The sequence below is a fragment of the Lissotriton vulgaris genome, chromosome 6 (assembly GCF_964263255.1).
Source record: "Lissotriton vulgaris chromosome 6, aLisVul1.2, whole genome shotgun sequence".
Taxonomy (NCBI): Eukaryota; Metazoa; Chordata; class Amphibia; order Caudata; family Salamandridae; genus Lissotriton; species Lissotriton vulgaris.
In genome coordinates, this window is record NC_141694.1 from 1,691,016,212 (window position 1) to 1,691,039,024 (window position 22,813).

General features: G+C 46.0%; 1 protein-coding gene across 2 annotated transcripts in view; it reads left to right on the forward strand.

The window, feature by feature from the left end:
* Window positions 1-8,383, forward strand: part of KCNK2 (potassium two pore domain channel subfamily K member 2) — a 529,235-nt gene extending 520,852 nt beyond the window's left edge. For both annotated transcript variants that reach the window (XM_086927899.1, XM_086927900.1), the window contains exon 7: window positions 5,945-8,383. In XM_086927899.1, the coding sequence (XP_086784025.1) occupies window positions 5,945-6,262 (318 nt within the window). In that variant the 3' untranslated portion in view covers window positions 6,263-8,383. The remainder of the gene's footprint in view (window positions 1-5,944) is intronic.
* The last annotated feature ends 14,430 nt before the right edge of the window (window positions 8,384-22,813 follow it).

The window sequence follows — 22,813 nt, forward strand, 5'->3', positions numbered from 1 at the left end:
TCCAGATTGGCTTGAACCACTGCCGGTGACCACTCGCTCTTAATTACTCTTTCTTTCCATATTCTGTTGTCCTGAGTGAAGGGCTCCCGGCCTCTAAGGATCTGGAAGGGACTGTAGCCAGTGTTCGTGGGTGTTATCCGGTACGCCCACACCATGTGCCAAATCTCTGCTTCCCAGTCTTTGTTGTCTGAAATCGCCGCCTGTATCGAGCCCATCACCACTCTATTGAAACGCTCCACCAAGCCATTTCCCGCTGGATGATATATGGACGTGTGTTTTGCCACAATTCCATTTCTCTGCATGAACTGAGACCATTTCTCAGAACGGAATTGGGGTCCATTGTCGCTGAGGACACACTTTGGGATGCCCTCTCTCACGAATGTTTCCGCCATGAAGCTCACTATCATTTCCGTGTCCATGGTTTCTTCGATCTTCAATTCCGGCAATTTGGAATAGCGATCCATCATTACGCATATGTACTTCTGTATTCCTTGTGCATTTAACACTGGACCTAGTATGTCTATGGACAGTTCCTCCCACGGATTTTGTGGAGGATCGATTTTTCCCAGGGCAGGGCGTAATGGTTTCAGTGTTTTGTCCGCGCCCTGGCACCTCGGACATTCTCTAACGTGTCTTTCCGCTCTTATGTCCATTCCTGGCCACCAATAATTCTCCTTGGCTCTTAGTTTCAACTTCCCCGCTCCCAGGTGGCCTTCGTGTAACATGTCCATTAACCGGGAGATCATTTTTGCCGGGGGTATGACCCTCTCTCCTCTGTATACAAATACGCCCTGGTCATCCATAGATAGTTCCTCTCTCACTTCAAAGTAGGGGATGAGGCCTCGTCCTGTCTTGCTTTTGTCTGGCCAACCCCTTACGATATGTGCCTTCACTTCTTCTAGGACGGGGTCCTCTTCATAGGCTGATTTCCATTCCTGCTTGCTTATGGACGTTTCTAGGTCCTCGGTGAGTGCGACCCACTCTTCCGCCGCCTCACTGCATTCCGTACTGGTTTCCATCGCTGCCTCCCAGCTCAGGTAGTCCGCCACCTTGTTCTTATTCCCTGGGATGTGCTCCACGTCATATCGGAACTCCATCAATTTGAGCGACATTTTCGAGATCCTCGGCGTTGCATCTGCGTGTCCACTGGATGTGAGTACCTTGAGCAAGGGCTTGTGGTCGGTCCTCAACCGGAACCTGGTGCCCCACAGGAACTGCTGAAAACGAGACATGGCCCACACCACTGCTAACATTTCTTTTTCGATCACACTGTACTTTTTTTCAGTGTCATTAAGGGTGCGGGACGCAAAACATATTGTTTCTACTCTCCCCTGGCCGCGGTCTTGCATGAGGACTGCTCCCAGTCCTTTATCACTGGCATCCGTCGTGAGTATTGTGCTTCCTTGGGGGTCAAACCCCTGCAGAGGAATCGCCCTTGCCACTTCTCTTTTTATTCCCTCAAATTCTTGCTGGGCTTCCTCTGACCACCGGAATTCACTGTTCTCTCTGGTTAGTAGCCTCATGTGATGGGTCTTTGAGGCGAAATGTTCTATGAACTTCCCGTAATATTCTGTCATGCCCAGGAAGGATCTGACCTCCTCTTTGTTGGCTGGTGAGGGTGCATTGCAGATTGCCTTCACGTTTTCTCTCTTGGGGGTCACTCCTCGTGCACTTATCTCGTGGCCCAAGTATGTCACCTTTTCCATTCCTATGCGGCACTTAGCCCACTCTGCCGTGAGGCCCTTCCTTTCCAGGATACTCAATACCGCGTCCAATTTCTTGTCATGGTCGGCTCTCTCGCGACCCATCACCAAAATATCATCTTGAAAGTATTGAACTCCCCGAATGTCCTGGAACAACTGGTGCATTAGTTTTTGGAACACCGCAGCCATCGAGGCTAGCCTGAACGGCATGCGGCGGAATCGATAGCACCCGAAGGGAGTTATGAATGATGTCAAACTGCGACTCTCCGGGTGTAATGCAATCTGGTGATACGCCGATGTTAAGTCTATAGTGGAGTACCACTGAATACCCCTTGTGCTGGCCAGCATTTCTTCTATCCGGGGAAGGGGGAACTTCTCTACCACTATGTTTTTGTTCAACTCACGCAGGTCCACGCATAGACGGACCTTGCCATTGGGTTTCTTCACCACCACCAATGGCGCCAGCCACTCGGCGCAGGTAATCGGCTCGATGATTCCTCTTTTCTCTAGCTGCCGTAGCTCCTCCTTCACGTCGTCCCTCACTGCCAGCGGGATGTTCCTCACCTTGTGGGCCACCGGCACTGCTCCTTCTCTGAGGATGATCTTGTGCGCGAATTTGTCGAGCCTTCCTACTGAACCGCCAAAGACCGTTGGGAACTCCTTCCTCCATCTGTTCGTGTTCAGCTCTTCCTCCGGCTCCGTCATCAATATTTGCTCCTTGCCACCTGGGTCCAGTTTGATTCCCAAGTCTCCTTGGTCGAGCCACCCCAGGACAGAAGGGCCTTTCTCGGAGACGTACAGTTTACACCTGGCCGCCCTGCCCCTGAACTCGAAGTTCAGCTTTCTGCATCCGGCCATGGGGATTCGATCTCCATTGTATGTGACGGGGCGTATGTCCAGCTTATCCAGCTCGGGGCCCAGTTGTGGAGCAAACTTCTCCTCCCATACGTTTCTTGGAATTATGGTGTAAGGTGACCCCGTGTCTGCCACCACCTGGACTTCCACACCCCCTATCGTCATGTCCATGATCGGCTTCATCGTTCTCCTTCCGTCGGTGCCTCGGCCTTGGTCGTTCACGCTCAAGATATCGTCGTAGATGCAGAGGACTGTGACCACCTCCTCTTCGGTCGCCTCGTTTGGCTCCTCCACTTCTTGGCCCACGTACTTCACTGCGTTTTTGGAGGCCTTCTTCCTGCACACTTTTTCATAATGGCCGACGATTCCACAAAACATGCATTTGGCGCGAAGCGCGGGGCACTTCCGGTCGTGCGCCTCGTGCGTCCAACTGCCGCATCTGTAGCAAGGCCGTTTGTTACTTCCGGTCAGTTTGCCGGAGTGGCCTGGGCTGCTTTGCCATTTGTTCGGGCCCTTTTCTGGCTGTTTCCGCGCCAGGTGATCTTTGTGGAGTTCTTCGTTGTCCACCTTGTTCACCACCCCGCTGGGCACATTCTCTTTCTTCGTGGCCGCTGCACACCTTCGTGCCAGTTTGGCTCTCTTGACTATCACCAGTACGTCCTTGAGCGAGGTGTCTCCTGCAGCCCATAGCTTGTCCTGTACGTTCGTGCACGTGGTGTGCATCACCACTTGGTCTTTTATGAATTCACTTTCCCAGTTAGCGTACTTGCATGGGGCCGCCAGTTTCCGTAACGCCGCTACGTACTCCTCCACCGTCTCCCCTGGTAGTTGTTTCCTTTGTTGGAAGTTAAACCTGTCCACTGAGACGCATACCGAGGGTTTGAAGTGTTCCTCTAGGTCTTCCATTGCGTGGGCGTACACATCGTCGTCGTCCACTTCTCTCTTCTTAGGTACCAAGCTTTTATAGATCCCCAGGCCTTCTGGGCCCAGGTTTAGCAGCAGAATGCGTTTCTTTCTCGGCGGTTTGAATTTCTCCTCACTTTCATCTTCCATTACTTCTATGAAGTTATCTATGTACTCTTTCCAGTCCTCCCATTTCATGAGTGGCTCCCCTGGTCTGGGAAGGAACTGGACTGGCGCTATCGCATAACCTGCTTGTGTGTTCATCTTTTCGCCCCTGGATGTGGGCAGCGCACTTTCCAGGCTTCTCGGGCTCCCTGGTGCACTGTCTTGTTCCTCTTTGTTGAGTAAGGGTGGAGGGCTGCTTCTTTCAGCCCTTTCCTGTTCGGGTGGGGTAGCCAGTGCGGTTGCCTGCGGGCCTTGACCGTGGCTGGCCTCCTGCTTCGGTTGTGTGGCAGTTCACCGCCCTGTTGGTCACTGTGCGCCCGCGGTGCCCTGTTCCTTGTGCTGTCGGCTGCGTCGCGCTCCTTGTGGTGCCCGGTCAGGGTGTGGTCGCTGTGCGTTCCCTCGGGCCTTCCTTGCTCGCTCCGTGACTCCGCTCCGTTCCGCCGTTTCTTGCGTAGTCTTCGTGGTGGGGGTCGTGGGTCGGTATCCCACCCTCGTCGCCACTGTAATGATGTTGTTCTTCCCCCCCAATAACTCTCGGAGTCTGGTATCGGCGTCACTCTCTTTATTCAAATCGTAACATACAAGGAGCGCTTAGCATGTCCTTCGCCCAGCCTGCTCGCGCTCTAATGCCGCGCTACGCACCTCGCGCCCCTACGTCACCGTACGTCACGTAGCCACGTGACGTACCACGTTAGCGCGCTCACTACAGACCCCTTAAAATCATTTAACAATGTCCTCCTCAGGACATAATTGTAGCAACCTACAACGAGACATAGGAATTGTAAGAATATTAGAAAAAGGAGTAATCACGGTGAATGATACCAGCATACTGCTCACCTTACTGAAAGAGGAGCGTGTGTCAATGCATTGTTTAGAAAAAAGAACCGGACGACCGATGTCCTACATGTCCACAATGACACAAATGGCCTCCAAAGAATAGATCTTAATTAGGAAAGCAAAGTAGAACAGGAGGCAGGCACTCAACTGGCAGAAGAATAGTCTGTACAAAATTCAAAGTGACCTGTGCATAATATGTTTTGTGGAAACCATAGTGTTAAGCAACAAAAGCTACCTAAAGTTCATGGAAAAACTTGGGAGCGGCACTTTACCGTGCAACATGCACCTCGAATAAACCTATACTGAAGAATATATATTAAACATTTTTTAAAGGGTCCTCTTTTTAGGGTCCACACCTATTCCAATTGATAACACTCTCTATCAGATGATTGATAAACTTGAAAAATTTAACAAAATCATAATTTGTACCCAGTTGCATAGTCGTTTTATTATCCATCATTTACAGTCCTACACGATTCCTATGGAATTGCAGGTTAGGAATGAACTTCCAATTTTTACTGATGATCCAAGGTAGCACAAGGGTTTCAGTTTTATCAGCAATAATTGCTCATGTTGCTGGATGGTTCTAGCTATTGATACCACCTTAGAACATGTGAAAGGAGTAGAAAAGGAAATAGTGGATTTTCTTGAAAGAAATATTCCATATCCAATTATTGATTAATGCAAAGGAAGCTTTGGCTGAACTAGAAAAAAACTGTTTCTGGATTCAGAATATTTACACAAGAGAAAAAACTAAATAAATTAGCTAGGGACACCAGAAATTACAACAAAAACATGACTTACCCATATATCTTTGACGAATATTACAGCTAGAACAAAAAAGGAAGATTTGTGAACAGAGAATAACATTACCAAAAACGTTTTTTCACATTTTTAGGCATTTCTAACTCGGAGGCTGTTGACTCTGAACTCAGCAACAGTCCTACTCATTTGACATCTAGAAATTCTACGCTTCTGCACAGCCAATTTTTAAGAACCATGTCCGTGAGGCCAATGGCCCCCTGGACAGAAGTTTCAAACCCCAAGCGGCAGAAGTCGTGGTCGAAGGAAAGGACGAGGCAGAGGCCCGTAATTTTAGCATTTCTGGTGCTGGGAACCTTGCGGCTTGTAATCACCAGTACACAAGGACCTAAGCAAACAGAAGATTTGCAGATACCTGGTTTGTGGACAGGGATAAAAAGCAGAGGCGAATATATTGGCAAAATAGATGTATTCCCTAGATACCAGACAGCACAGCGACAATCCCCACCAACAGCTCCTGGAGTCAGTCACTAACTGACTCCCATGGATTTCTGTAACAAGAACACCCCTTCCCACATTCCATTATAGATTCCATCCCTTAGTATACTAATACCTATAAACACAACAACGTTGTAATCTATTGTCTGTGTGAACTGAAAGTCTAAATTCTTGTAAGTGGTAACTGATGCTGACTGTTTTTGTGTACTTGTGCTGTGCAGGTGGGAGAGTTCAGAGCCCATGCCGCAGAGTGGACAGCCAACGTCTCAGCAGAATTCAAAGAAACCCGCAGGCGACTGAGTGTGGAAATTTACGACAAGTTTCAGCGGGCCACCTCTATCAAAAGGAAGCTCTCTGCGGAACTGGGCATGAGCCCAACGCAAGAACTCACGCAGGGCAAGCGGACCCTATCAGTGAACCACCTCACGAATGAAAAGGAGATGCTGCCAGCTCTCGTCAAGAGTGATAGTATTTACCTGAATGGCCTGACGCCACACAGTGCGAGCGAGGAGATTGCAATCATTGAAAACATGAAGTAGAGCTGATTTTTGGATCCCTGCCTCCTTAACACCAAGACTTTGACTGGCCAACTGTTTGATTTCTTTTATTGCATAACCAGTGCTAGTTCCATTATGAATATGTGCATGAGCTCAATTAAAAGGAAACCACAAACCTTGGGACATGGAGTTAGCATCAAATTGATCAGTCACTTCAAGATATATTGGGCATGAGTTGTCGATGAATACGGAATTGCACAATATTCAATGACTTTGTTGTGTCCAGAGTGTCTCTCCTTCCTAACGTGCCATAGGAATAACCAAGATATGCATTACCCTTGGCAATGCTGATGATATAACTTTGAGAGATCATTCCTTAATCTTTCAGGTACAAACTGAGCCTAGAAGACGGACCTCTACTGACTGAACCATTGTTGTAAATGGAAGAAACTCTGATGCAGCCTTTTGCCTAAGAAAAGTTTTCCAGTGCCTTATAGTCTGAAGACACACTGCATAGCCATCATATGTTTTTGTATGTTTTATTTTCGCATGAGAAATGTGTTATCATGTTACTTTCCCCTCTTCCTTGCAATCGTCTGCAAGGTTGCCTGCTTGACTTTGGATATCAGAGCCTACGTATACAGGCGCGAATAAAGAGACACGAAGACAACTCGCATCCCTGCAGTCTGGATGGCAATGCAGTTGCGTAAGTTGCAAAAATGACTGAAAATGTATTTATTCCTTTTTATTTGGGTTCAAATAGTTTACAACATCTTAAAGCTCACGGTCCACTGCGGTCACATTTCCTAAAACATAGAGTAAAAAAACTCTTACAATATGAAGCAGGACAGTGCTTGGAGAGATTGTAAAATGCAATTATTTATTATACTTGGAGCCTTATTTAGTAAACCCTCCTTAAGACGAGTGGTGTGGTGAATGGCTGAAGATTTTAAACCTCATTGCCTTTACCAATCAACCAGAACTGAGTAAATCGTTTTCTATTTGTCATGCTATCTTGCACAGTTTTCTCATTTCTCCCTCAACAGTCCAGTAAATCCCTAGCCAGTAACCAACCAGCCACAAGTGACATAGAAAGAGCCACCAGGTATATACAGAAGATTCACCTATACAGGGGCATTTCTACATATATGGGTATAATCATTTAGTTGAAAAATAAAATTAAACACCTTAATTTACAAGTTCGAATTTTGTCCAACTATTTGCTCAATTGTATCATATATAAGCAATCCCTTTTATACCACACATACCTGAAATGTAAAGATTTTGACACCAGGCTTGCAACAAAAGAACAGACAAGCATTGTAAGTGCTAATAGGTATGACTTCCATACAGTGCAAGCACTTGACAGCTATATTGTGCAAGCACTTCCAAGCCCAAAACATGCAGGCAAAATGTACACCATCCAACACACCTTCAGACAACTACTTTATCAAAGTTTACCAGCATACAGGATCCCATGCACACAAATCCTCAGGCACCCATTTTTATAATTTTCAACAGAGATGCATATAGAACTACTGACAAATGGTTATCAATGAACATAAGCCAGAAGGCACACCTATTCATGTGCAGGAGGGCGGTACTCAGTGACGTACAAGCATGGAGCACAGGATGGTGTGTAGCAAAAGGCACAGTACGATGTGCAGCAAAGGGTACACAGTGGTGTGGTTTACAGCATGCCGCACAATAAGATATGCATCTGCGAGCACACGGGTGACGTGACCTGGGAGCGCTAGGCGATACACAAGCTTAAAAAAGAAGATTGCTCAACAGGGGCGCACTGGGTGCTGCACCTGAAGGGAGGCCCTGCAGATGTACAATGAGTGGAGCCCTGTGGGATATGCCTCATATAAGCCATGTGCTATTCATCCACAGAGCACTGGAAGTCGCCACGGTGTCATGCAATACATCATATGTACAAAGAATAAGAGACTGATTGAAACCTCTTACAATCAGTCAATACATTGCCTGACTTAAATGATTCTAGTGAAGATTCAGGGCCTGATTACGAGTTTGGCGGACGAGTTACTCCATCACAAACTTGACAGATATCCCGTCATACGTGTTACGAGTTCCATTGTGTTCCATTGGATAGGATGGAACTCGTAATACGGCGGATGGGATACGCGTCACGTTTTGTGATGGAACATAATGGAACTCGTAATACGGCGGATGGGATACGCGTCACGTTTTGTGATGGAACATAATGGAACTCGTAATACGGCGGACGTGATATCCGTCACGTTTGTGATGGAACATAATGGAACTCGTAATACGTCGGACGCGTTATCCGTCACGTTTGTGATGGAGTTACCCGTCTGCCAAACTCGCATTCAGGCCCTCAGTGTATTTTTTAAAATGTGTCAGTGACGACATCAGATGCATGGCTAAATACCAAAGCTCATTTGCCGAAGCATGGCGCTTGCATTACTCTCTTGAAAACCCAATCCCAAAGCCAGCACGTTCAAATAGTGCGCTGGAGCTCCTTATTCTCATGTAGGAGCCAAATGATCTAAGATAATTTTGAATGAACCATTTATAAAGCCACCTCTCACACATCCTTGCCTCTTCCACTACTGTCGCGGCTGACCGTACCACTTATCATTAAGCAGAAGCCATGCATATTACATGTATTAATAACCACTAATGAAGCACACGTTATACATGCAAAATGAATGCAATGTCATGTAAAATAAGCCCATAATGAATCTCTATGTGTTGCCTACTAACCTAGACATGCTCTTGTGCACATCTGTGACCATTCAAACACTCATAGCCCACGATCATCACACCCAAAATTGCACAAGAGGATGTGTTAAGAAAGAAGCACATAGTGGAGCACATAAATACTTATGCCACATTCTGTTTTATCAGTATGTTCAATGAAAAAGTATTGTGCAAAAAAAGACAATACGACTTTTTTTATTTAATCGCTAGAGCTGTATCTTCAGAGCAATACCATATCATTTTTTCCTGTTAGTTTAAAATATGTTTTGCTAAAATAAAACGCTTTCCAAATGTAGCACTGACTAAACCATGTTGCTCAAGTGTGTAATTCCTCTGATTTGGAGGCTGTTGTTGCTCAGCCCTCAATGCTCTCATGCCAAGAGCAGCATCCGCTTAGCCAATCCAATTCTGTTGCAGTACCTGCGACACATAATAATGGGGGTGCATTTTGAGAGGGAGAATACATATGTACAGCTTACCATGAATACATGTTTGCTCTGTTAATGCTGAAATTCCAATTAGCACAGGTCTTGATTTTCTGGACCTCTATGGGACCACCGGGTGCCTACATTGTGACTATAAATAATGTCTTATGTTTATCATAGACTGCTGCTCTGATATCATGCAAAGTTTTGTCTGAAATTGAGTTATGATACGCTATCAAACACACAGAGCGGTAAGCTTATGGAAATGAATAAAATATTTTGAAGAAAGTAAACTTGACTTGAATGTATGAAGCTTTCTGCTGCAAGAAAATGAGACTTGTTTCTTCATTCATATCAGGTTTTATGATTATATAATTTCCATAATAAATGTGCACTCATTTATTGTCTTTGGATGCATGGTGGTATGTCAGTATCACTGCGTTACTGGATGAATTGAGAATCAAGAACTGTCCTTTTTCCACTTAATTGTTTATTGAAATTATTGAGATAATAGAGCTATATGCATGACTGAAATAAAGAATGGTGATATGCGTGCACAAAAGTACAGTGAAGATCTTTCACTCTTAGCATTGACACAGTGGTCATTGCAAATGCCTTTTTTTGTTATGCTAATAACATTTACAACGTTTGATGAATCTTCATGAAAACTTCCACAAAAGTGCTCTTTTTTGCCTCATTTACCAGTTGGTGCATGGAAAGTTTCCGGGTGATCGTTAAGCAGGGGCCTAGGAAAAGAGAGTGTCCAAAAATGGAAAACCCCCATGCATTTTCCATATACTTTTTTAAGAAGCACTTCCGCAAAAGCTGCTGAACGGAATTTCACCAAATTTGGCAGGAAGCTAGATGTTGGTCCTCAGATTGTGGTTTGGTGTAATCTGTTTAGCATTTTTATCTATAAATTAACATTTAAAAAGAATTGTATCTGGATATTTGCTGTTCAGATATGCTCTGATTTTTTTAAAGTGAAGGAGACAAGTCAATCCTGATTGATCGATGAGAACGTGAACAATATGTTTTGGCAGCTATTACAAGACTCAAAGGCTTTGTCTCTGTGTCTTAAAAATTAATACAAATAATATGTAAGGGGTCAGGGTGAGCACATCCAGACCCAAAATGGCATGTGGAGGGCTCCTAAAGGGACCCCCTTTATTGGCTGGCCACAACATGCTGTGGCAGCACTTGCATGACTCTGGGACATGGTCCCTATTGAAATGCATTGTAGTGTATGGCTGGATTTGAGTGTCACAAAAAGTAGCACATATAAAGGTTGATAACAGATTTTAGTTACAATACAAATCATTTGTTGATGGTACCATATTATTTTAGGATTTCTGGTGTGTTCGAAGGTGATTTTACTCTGTGAGAAATGCTGACCCTCTGCTGGGATTTCATGAATCATGCCTGAGAGAAAACTGGTTTCCCCCTGAAGATTTTTTCATAGAGGTAAAGAAAAGTGGTCAAGAAGCAGAAATGAGAGCACATTTTCTGTAAATTCTTTCTATTTTTCTCAGCCATTTGGGAAGAGTAAAGTCTGACATTCTCAGTAAAACATGTACTTCCAACAGCAGCAGCAGCCTGTCATATTATTCCTGTGTTCTACCTCAGCCTCCCAGAGTGTTCTAAAGAACAACTAGAGCACTAACAGTCCTACTTATGACAAAAGTGTGGCAGTTCTGAAGCCATTTTGATTGAATCAAACGGGTAAAATATAAAATATTTCATTTAGAAAGGAACGGCATGGGGGTTCACTTAATCATGGAAATTATGCTTAGTGCTGTCGAAAGCAATATTAGGACACATTTTCAATGAGTTTTAAAATATTTTCTTCATGTATTTACTTAAAACACTCCGACATGCAGTCTAAAACATTAACATTCAACACCAGCATCAGACTGCCAGTTGACTTGCTGGTGCAGGTTTAACATAGGGTTTTAATGAGCAACTAGAGTGCTAACATTATGAATTTATGGCAAAAGTGTGGCACATCTGAATTCCAGTTTGACGGAATTGAAGTGAAAAACTGGAAGCATATCCTATTGTGGATACTGTAGTGAATGAGAAAATTAGGGAATTTATAACAAAAAGTCTCTCAAAAAAACCAGTAGAGAACAAAGGGCCTAAATATAGCTCAAATACCACCCAAACCCTAGCCCAGGTCTAAACCAATGACAGAAATGTGCAAAATGCGTAATTTTTTATTTTTATTTTTGCAGTTGTATATGGTGTGAACATGGCCCAAAGTTATGGGAGTGCTTTATATGAGAACACATTCAGCTTGGTTTTAGGCATGAGGAGATTAAGTGATGTGCCCAGAATCACAGGATGTTGCGCTGATGCAGATTCAAAGTAAGAAGCTGTGCCTGTAACACCACATCCTTCTCTCCCCAGTGCAAGAAATATTCAAGTGATCTACTGAATAAAAATCATAAAGATAGCAAATAGTGAATAATTTAAATGTGCTTAGTCGATATTTCAGAACTCAGAAAATGTGCCCTCATTTTAGTTTTGAATAACAATAATCATAATTTTTTATGGGAAAACAACTCATTTTTATCATTTCTAAAGCAAATACTTTAGGTTTTACAGTTTTGATTCCACAAGATGACTGCAGGTGTGCCACTCATTTGAATTAAAAACAGAATGTTAGTGATCTTGTTGTCCATTAAAACACTGTGGGCAGATCCCCATTGAGGAAGAGGACTGGGCTGACATCTTGTAAGTCCTGGGCATAGGTGCCCGGGAAGCCCAGTTGAAATTCTGCTTACTTAAGATCCTCTACGAGTGGTACTGGACCCGACAAGACTGCGAACGGCTGGCCTCCTGCCCCACTTGACATGTTGGAGATGTCCGGTTCCCCACTGTGATTTCACTTTCATTCTATGCAACTGTCCCTCAATATGGCTCTTTTGGTTCCAGGATGGGAGCTTCCATGCCCCTTCAGCTGCCACTCACCCCCCCATAATCCTCCTGCATGATCTTAGAGACTCCCTGGACCTCTCCCGTCTGCAACGCCACCTACTACACACTGCGCTGTCCACTGAAAAGCTCTGCATCCTTCACAAGTGGCAATCACCCATACCCCTCCTCCGAAGGACTAGACGGTGGCGGTGATCCAGACAGGGTCCCAGGAGTGCTTTATCTACTGGAGAAGCGTGGCTCAGTGGTTAGAGACGGCAGACCCGGAAGCTGAGATCGACTGTGGACCAGGGTTCGATTCCCCGCCTCGGCGGGTCTCGGGCTCAAAATTCCACGGACTCGACAATTCTCGCTCTGGTGCCTACTCAACTCACGGGGTCACACTCTGCGACTCTGGGCAATAGCTTGCTTAATCTCCACTATGGCCCCTCGCGGCGGGGTGCCTGGCTTTCACCTTGTGGAAACCCTGCCGTGGTTTCTCACAGGGGAATACCAGGACGGGTTCCCTAAGCAAGCGCCGGGACACTTACGGGCAGCTGTGCGCTTTACAAGTCCAGCACATTTACATCACATTTACATTTACATATACACAGAATCAGGCTGAGGTGTTCACACAGATATGGGCCTCCATCCTACATGATGCCCCCTAAAGTAGGCCTTGTCGCCACTGCCCCCTCTTTCCGATATAAATATAGGAAGTCACGCCAAGGGGGCTGATAGCCACCAGCGCCTCATTTAGTGGCCCTAGACCCAGTTCTCTGGTTGTGGCGCCCACGTGCTGTGATGGCCTTCTGGCAGTAACTAGGGTACCCCACACCCACCTCTGTCTCTCTCCCCCTTTTTTCCCCACCACCACAAACTTTTTCCTCCCCCTCTTCTCTCCTCCCCTCCAACATCCACCCATCCTAAACCTCTCGCAGATCCCACCCACCCTTCCTTGTGGTGCTCCCCCTTCCCTCCTAGTCCGCAGCCCTCTCTCTCCCTCTATTCCCCGCCTCCCCACCCACCTCTCCCTCTCCTCTCCCCTGTCAGATACATAGACATGCGGACCTTCCCTCCACAATAGGAGCCAATTCTATGCACTCATGACCCATTGCACAACTCTCCACCCGGGACTTCCCACATCATACATCCCACCAAGCCAGCATGTCATGACCTCCACCCTGTCTGACACACAGGACCCCCGCACCACACCCCACCTCGTTTCTCCACTAAATCATGGTACTGGTCTCTCAGCGTACCCTACCTCACCCCGCGGCCTGGGCGATGGCCTCCTTCCATTTTCCCCTCACCCCGCATGGCGGTCTACACAGACTCCTAACCCCCCTCTCCCCAATCCAGAGAAGTCATGGCCCAGGGCCCTACCATCACTGCTAACAAGATTATTGGTTGTTGTTCACTACCCAGTGACTGCCGCACGGGTCCAAGTGTCGGGCGAATGGGTGGTACCACAGACCCTCCTGGTAATCTGTACCCAGCCAATGCTACCCCCTATCCAGCCCTCCTTCCCGAGCCTCCCCTCCCCTCTCTACCTTCCCCCTTCTATTACTGTAATGATTTTTGTTGCTTACTACAGGTTTTGCTACATTGTTCCCATGTTGTAAAGATTTGTCTCAATAAAAACTAATGCCACAAAAAATAGAACACTATGGGGAGACAGAGGTTAGAGACATGGACTTGGACAACAGAAAGCAGGTAGAAGTGGCAAGGGATTCAAGTTGACCACACTGGACAGGCAGGAGGGGCAGTGGCAGCACAACAGAACATTGAGGGCAGGGGAAAGGTGGGCAGTCATAGCAAACCAAACCATGCAGGACAGGCAAGAGAGGCTGTGGCAACACAATGGACCATTGAGGGCAGAAAGGAAAGGCAGTGGCAGTGGCAGTACAAGCATACATGCCAACTGACCTTATTCAGGCTGGAGACTCCCAATATTTGTAAGCCAAAAAGGGCTTTATTTTAGCTGTCTCCCACTTACAAACTCCTTTTTTTCAATGTACGTCAATGGGGAAAATCATTGATCAATTCCCATGATTTTCATTTTAAAATCTCCCTCTCACCAAGTTTGAAATGTTATCTACGTGGTTTGGCTGATTAGAGGGCAAGAGGAAGATGGCAGTGGAAAACCTATCTCATTTTACAGGGCAAGCACCAGGGTTGTGACAGCACAATGAACCACACAGGGCAATCATGAGGGCATTGGGGCACAATGGACTATGGAAAGCAATAGGGAGGGGAGTGGGCCATACATAAGGACAACAGAGGTTGGGATAAAGAGGCAAGGGCAGCAAGCTGACCATACAGGGATGGCAGGAGGGGTCGTTGCAGCACAATGGACCATGGAGGGCAGGAGGAAAGGGGCAGGGGTATGACAAAGGACACTGGAAGGAAGGAGGGAGAAGGTAGAGGCCTGCACATGGACATCAGAGAGCAGGAGGTAAGCGTGTGTGGAGGGAGCAACAAGCTGACCTTGTAAGACAGGCAGGATAGGTACTGGAAGCACAACACACCACGGAGGACAACAGGGAGCCTTTAAGCGCATACATAGGGACAACAGAGGGAAGATGGGAGAGGTCAGGGGCATTAAGCTGACCAGACAGGGCAGTTGGGAGGAGCATTGGCAGCACAAAAGACCATGCTTGGCAGGCAGGTGTGTAGCACTACAGCCATGGTGGGCAAGAGGAAGGGGGCAGGAGTATGCACAAAGAACCATGGAGGGCAGACGTGAGAGGTGGGGGCTGGACATAGACAGCAGAAAGCAGGGGAAGGGGCTTCATAACAAGCAACACAGAGAGAGCAGGAAGAGCAGTTGCAACACAAGCGAGCATAGAGGGCAGAAAGGAGTGACAGCAAAACAGAACATGTAGGGCCGGAGATAGGGTTTAGGGGCATGGAACTCGGACAGTGGAAGTCAGGGGTGGAGGGAGCAGGGACAAGCAACAGCCATTTAACCATACTGGGCAGGCAGGATTGGCAGGGACAGCTCAATTGAATGCTCAGAGAGGACTGGAGGGGCAGTTGCTGCTCCATGGTACATGGTGGCAAATATGAGGGAGCAGGGGCATGCGCGCAGGCATCGGAGGGCAGGGAAAGCAGAGTAAGGACAGCAGGCTAAGCTCAGAGGCTAAGCAGGAGGGCAGTGACAGTGCAAAGACTCTGACAACAGAGGGTAGGAGGAGAGGCAAGAACCGTTAACGAACAGGAAGGCAGTGGCAGCACATCAAATGATGTAGGGCAGTGTGGTAGGGGGAGATGCATGGATTCGGGAAAAAAGAGTTCAGGGAGGCGGTGCGTACAGACAGTAAGCTAACCATGCTGGAAGGATAAGGGTAGAATAGTTGCCAAACAGGGCTGGACTTGGACAATGGATGGCAAGGGCGGAACAGAGGCAGAAAGCTTTGATGGGGACAGAGTAAAGGACAATGTAAAACCAGGCCTTGAATCCCCCCCCCCCCAGCATTGCATTGTGATATGCGTCTTACTTTGAGTTAAGAAAACCTAGAAATTCACTATAAAAAATCTAAAGTTGAAAGAAACATTATAGTTGAGAATTGTAAAAATATCTAGCTTTAAATTTAAAAGAAACCCTAGAAATTCACTGAAAATACAAGAGGCTAGGGGGATGTTATAGATAAATTAAAATATTATTTAAAAACTACAATTTGAAGCTAGCAAAACCACTTAAATTCACCATTTATAGTTAACTCAAGTAACTATAACTTGTGGCATTAGGTTACAATAACTTGCTCCCGACTATGCACAGTACTGTCAACAATGATGGCAATTCAGGTGTGATTAGTGATGTTATAAATGTAGTCAATGAGTGGTTTAATTTTCAAGGATAAAAGCAGGGGAATGGGGTCAAATAAGGGTTGGGGAGGAGGTCCCACACCGCCTCCCCTTAATATATATGTTCTGCCCACAGATAATGGGGTCTCTGGGGCACACAGGCTAACCCAACCCCGTGCACACCCTATGCCGTGTGGGGCTGGCAGTCTGCTGGGGGTTTGACCAGAGGGCCTGGCGGCAGTCCAAGCCCTATGGCCAACCCCGCTGTGCACTGCCAAAGGATGTTCATAGTATAGAGTTGGCTGCCTGCGGGAAGTTGGAGGCAGGAGATGCCTGCAAGACAGGCCCTGCAGCTCACCCCAAGCCACGCACGACCAGAGGCTGCGCAAGGGTGGCTGCCTGCAGAAAACCCCATGCCCCTCAGGATGACAGTCCTTATGCAGACTGGTATTGGCTGTCTGGGGGGGGGGGGGGGGGGGGGGGGGGGTTGGCTGCCTCCGAGTGGGTAGAGCCAGAGAGCCTGGCTGCAAGCCAGGCCCTGTTGGTAACTAACAGCTGTGCAAAGCCATGTGTAGAGTTGGATTGGCAGCCTGTGAGGGGTTGGACACAGCGCCTGTTCGCAGGCTAGGTCTTGCGGCCAACCCCTCGCCACACACAGCTGAAGGCCTTGGGAGGCTGGGGGTTGACTTTACCTATGCTTATAAAATATTACTTTACATTTAAAAAACCTAGAAATTCACTGAAGAAAACAGAGGTCAAAGTAATGGTATAGTTAGGTGTGATAGAAAGATCTGTTTCATTTTTTAAAAAAGCCTTAAAAATTAATTGAAAAAAACAAAGGTTAAAGTAACATTGTAGATAAGTGAATGTCAGTGACCACATTAAAGGTTTAATCTTCAAAATCCACAGAAATTCCCCAGTTATAATTTACAGAGTAAACTATAACTTGGACACCTCCTGCAGGCACTGCTTATAACCTCCCACATTACTAATGACGTTCTATGACATCATTTAGGACATCACAGACACCCATTAAACCTTATGCACGTTCATCCACTCGTTTTTTCTGGAAGAGAAAGTTGTACACTCTAGTATGCTGCCATAGTTTGCAGCCGCACTAAGTAAACTCACTTGGTTTTGGCAGCAAAGCCTCACAGCAGCTTGTGAACAAGGACTGGGAAGTCCAAAACGGTGAGGCAAAGTATTTTATTTCAATGCAAGAACCAGGTTTGTAGCGTTCATTAAAAAGTTGAACCTGGATGAGAAGTTTGTCTTTTGTCTTGGGACAATTTTGGAAGAGATAGTATGATTGCGGTCCTGCTGTCATGACTGCACCATCACAGGTATTTGAATATGGGTCAGTGGTCGTGTTGTAGCACAAAATGGAATGTCAGGTTTGGATATGGACTATGAAATTGAACAAATCTCAACACGTCTTTGAAAGTCCCACTGGAGGGATGTGCATAATGCAAAATGATAATGTTTGGCAGCGCCAACCAACCAAAGGGGAAACACAGTATGCCACAGAACCACATGTTCGAGGCATATGGGCTGCAGATGGTACATTATGAATAGATCGCCATCTGGTGTTGGGCTTGGATGATTGCACTTGTTTTTCTCTTGGAGAGTCTTTTGTATCTTGGTGACTCCTCCTTTGGTTGCTAGTGCGCATGGGCATCGGCTCCATCCTTAGATTGTTTTGCCATAGTAGGGTTAGATGGAGTAGTATGATCGAATACAGATAGAAATGCCCATGTAAGTGTATCTAAATAAGATATTGTTGGAACAGACACAGGTTTCCGGGGAAGCTGGGAGGGCATGTACCACTCTGCAGCCCTCTATGCCAAGAACAGATGCATACTGGTAAGTAGCATATTCCGTTCAAGGCATATGGGCTGCAGATGGAACATTATGAATAGACTATACAGCAGTTCTCTCCCTAGCGATGGTCGCCCGTGTCTGTTGCAACCGTCTGAAATAAAGTCTTTAGTACAGCTTGTCCCACTCTAGCTTGTTGTGTTTTGTGCACATCTACACAATAGTGCTTTGTGAAGGTATGCGGTGTAACCCAGGTAGCTGCTTTGCATATGTCATCTAGTGGAATGTTTCCCAAGAATGCCATAGATGCCTAGTTTACGTGTAGAGTGAGCTCTGGGAGGAACAGTTAATGTCCTCTTTGCCTTTAAGTAGCATATTTGTATACATTTTACAATCCATCTGGCAATGCCTGCTTTAGAGATGGGATTGCCCTTATGTGTAGGAGAAAACGCTACAAATAGCTGTTTCGTCTTTCTGAAAGTTTGTGTTCTTTCTTTATAATACAATATTGCCCTTCTGACATCTAATGTATGTAGGGCCCTTTCCGCTACCGTCTGTGGTTTTGGAAAGAAGACCGGTAGTTCCACTGACTGATTGATGTGGAATGCTGAAATTACTTTAGGCAAGAATTTTGGGTTTGTTCTAAGAACCACCTTGTTTTGGTGTAACTGCATGAATGGTTCTTGAATTGTAAACGCTTGTAACTCACTTACTCTTCTGAGTGAAGTGATAGCTATGAGGAAGGCCACCTTCCATGTGAGGAATTGTATTTCACACCTATGCATAGGTTCAAAGGGTGGTCCCATTAGTCTGGTACTATGTTGAGATTCCAGACTGGGGGAGGTGGCAGTCTTGGTGGAATGACTCTTTTGAGTCCTTCCATGAAAGCTTTAATTGCTGGTACTTTAAACAGGGAAATATGATACAAAAGACTCTCCAAGAGAAAAACAAGTGCAATCATCCGAGCCCAACACCAGATGGCGATCTATTCATAATGTACCACTCTGCAGCCCTCTATGCCAAGAACAGATGCATACTTGTAAGTAGCATATTCCATCCCAACATGCAATTCAATTGAAAAATGCATTTGGGAGGCCCAAACGGAGGGCAGCAATGATTAATTAGCATAGCATATCAATTAAGGTTCTGGGAGAGCATTCTTGCAAAGCCTCACAGCAGCCTGTGAACAAGGACTGGGAAGTCCGAAAAGCGAAAGGCAGAGAAATTTATTTCAATGCAAATACCGTATTCCGTATTTGTAGCCTTAAGTAAAAAGTTAAACCTGAATGAGGAGTGCGTCTTTTGTCTTGGGACAATTTTGGGATATATATATATATAGATATATATATATATATATATATATATATATATATATATATATATATATATATATATATATATATATATATATATATATATATATATATATATATATAGAGAGAGATATATATATATATATATATATATATATATATATATGTATATATATATATATGTAGATATATAGATATATAGATATATATATATATATTTATCCAAAGTCCCAAACTGCACTCTATCAGTTCACCTAGAGCCTCAACATCACGGTAATTATTTACAATGCCCTACGCATTTCAAAGCTTCTCTGCCTTTTCATCAAGGGCTGATTTCTTCAAAACATGGCGCCACACGGACTTCCTTTTTATGCACGCAATAATTTATTCATTGCCCCCAGTGGGCCGTGCTTGTTGCACTAGTGAACAGCATGCTGGGACATGTGGTCCTAAGGAAAGAATTGTTCCCAACAGTGGGTTCTAGGTGCCAAACATTAGAAGATTGTCATTATCCTATGTATTTCGAGTCAATTTTCCTTTAGTAGAAAAGGCTCACTGTGCTGTTACTGCTTCAGGCAATTCCGAGCTTCAGCCTCTCCAATTCTCGAGATGGTGCTCTTCCTGCACGGTCGGGATGCCGTGTAATCATTTTTTTATCCTAGGTCCCAAACTTTCTAGGAGGCACTCGATCACCCCAACTATGGAAGGTCATCAGCATTCCTTCAAAACAGCGACATTCCCGGAAAGCTGGAAACACGCCGAAATCAACGCCCTCCTCAAGAAGCCCAAGGCGGACCCAAAGGACCTCAAGAACTTCCCGCCCATCTCCCTGCTCCCGTTCCCTGCGAAGGTCATCGAGAAAATCCTCAACATGCAACTGGCCCGCACCTGGAAGAAAACAACATCTTGGACCAGTCCCAGTCCGGGTTCAGACTAAACCACAGCACTGAGACAGCCCTCATCGCCGCCACAGACGACAGCAGGCGCCAACTAGACAATGGCAAAACATCAGCCCTCATCTTCCTGGACCGGTCAGCCGCCTTCGACACGGTCTGCCATCGCACTCTAAAGACACGCCTCCTAGAAGCCGGAATCCAAGAGAAGGCCCTTAACTGGACCACTTTGTTCCTCTCCGGCAGAACCCAGAGTGTCCGCCTCCTGCCCTTCCGATCCGAGGCCTCCAACATCATCTGCGGCGTCCCCCAGGGCTCATCCCTCAGCCTGACGCTGTTCAACGTCTACATGGCCCCCCTCGCACAAGTGGCCTGCCATTATGACCTCAACATCATCTCCTACGCCGACGACACCCAGCTCATCCTCTCCCTCACCAAGGACCCGCACACCGCCAAAACCAACCTCCACAAGGGAATGAAGGCCGTTGCCGACTGGATGAGGAACAACCGTCTGAAGCTGAACTAGGACAAGACGGAGGTACTCATCCTCGGACCCACCCCCTCAGCCTTAGACACCTCCTGGTGGCCGTACAGACTGGGAACAGCACAGACACCCACCGACCATGCACGTAACCTAGGATTCCTCCCCGACTCCTCCCTCTCCATGTCCAAACAGGTCAATGCTGTCTCCTCCTTCTGCTACAACACCCTCTGCATGCTCCGCAGGATCTACAAGTAGATCCCAACAGAAACAAGAAGAACGGTGACACAGGCCCTCGTCAGCAGCAGACTGGACTACGGCAACGCATTCTACGTCCCCCACCGCAGCCACATTACCCCCCACCTGAGAGACCTACACTGGCTCCCCATTGACAAGAGGATCACCTTCAAGCTCCTCACCCACGCACACAAAGCACTCCACAATGCCGGACCAGCCTACCTGAACAGCAGACTCAGCTTCTACACCCCCAATCCACCAGCTCCACTCAGCCAGCCTCACCCTCGCTGCTGTCCCCCGCATTCAACGAACAACCTCTGGAGGCAGATCCTTCTCCTACATCACCCCCAAGACCTGGAACACCCTCCCTACCCACCTACGGCAGACCCAAGACCTACTAGCCATCAGTAGACTCCTCAAGACAAGGCTCTTCGAGCAGTAGCGGCACCCCCTCCCCTCAGCGCCTTGAGACCCTCACGGGTAAGTAGCGCACTTTATAAGTACTCTGATTGATTGATTGATTGATTGATTGATCAGTTCAACCAGAGCCTCGACATCACGGTAATTATTTACAATGCCCTACGCGTTTCAAAGCTTTTCTGCCTTTTCATCAGGAGCTGATTTCTTCAAAACATGGAGCCACACGGACTTCCTTTTTATGCACGCAATAATTTATTCATTGCCCCCAGTGGGCCGTGCTTGATGCACTAATGAACAGCATGCTGGGACATGTGGTCCTAAGGAAAGAATTGTCCCCCACAGTGGGTTCCAGGCACCAAACATTAGTAGATTGTCATTATCCTATGTAGGAACGTGTATTGGAGAGGCTGAAGCTCAGAATTGCCTGAAGCAGTAACAGCACAGTGAGCTTTTCTTACTAAGAGAAAATTGCCTCGAAATACACGTTACCATTTTTGATCGTGAGTGGGAAAAAAACTCCGCTGTCCATCATGAAGTGGAGTGTTCTGCACTCTGCGAGCTCCTCGGAGTGCAGCAAACTCCGCAAACCGACTGAAGTTCACCGCCCAGGCCTAGTACAAACTTGTTTTTTATTACTAGTACAAGTGTGCCAGTTCTTGAGTTCATTTGTCAGAGATCACTGTAAATATAAGTAGCATCTCTTGGCGAGACTGGGATGAAACGTGAACTGGTTTTAAATCCTATTGGTGTATCTCCTGAAATATTAACACCTTACTCTTGTGCTAATTTCTCTGCATCTTGAGTCACATCTTCTCCTGTGCTTTCATCTTCCAATTCTCTCAACTCAAGCATTAGATTCATATCATCCACTGCTAGTTCACCTTGTTGCATCATAGTTGTAGTTGGTGTTTCAGGCTGTTTCGTTTTTTTTGGTACTAAAGGAAGTGTTTTTTTAATTGTAGCATTCTAGTAACTATAAAGATAAAATTATTGTTTGAACGTAATCCATATCTGCCTCCAGGCAGAAAGATAGACCCTATTTGAGTGTCCTTTTGTCCTGATCCGTAAGAACAATATTAGTTAAATTAATGATAGAATCTTCATTATCATTTCCTATTTCTCCTATCTTCATTATCATCTCCTATTTCCTCTGTATTTCTCTCGTAGAAAACCCGCTGCTCTCGTGACCAAAGGGCACGTCGTCTTACAGAACCACACAAGAGAGGGTCCGTTTTAAATCACCAATTTCCTTTCCCAAAGGATGACGACACCGCGTGTAGATGCTTTTTAGACTTTAATTGTCAGCCACCATTGTACGCGTTTCGGCTGCGCCGCAGCCTTGCTCACCAATGCCGAAGCATAGTTTACAGCCAACCTTTGAACATTTTTTGTGTGTGTCACGTAAGAACTACTGTGAAAACAATACTGAAGACAGACTGGCAGTTTTCATCGCCTTACTTAAATTCATTCGTTGAATCATAATGATTTGCGTTTTGTAAAACAAGTACCAAATTTACCAGTGCAATGCTTAT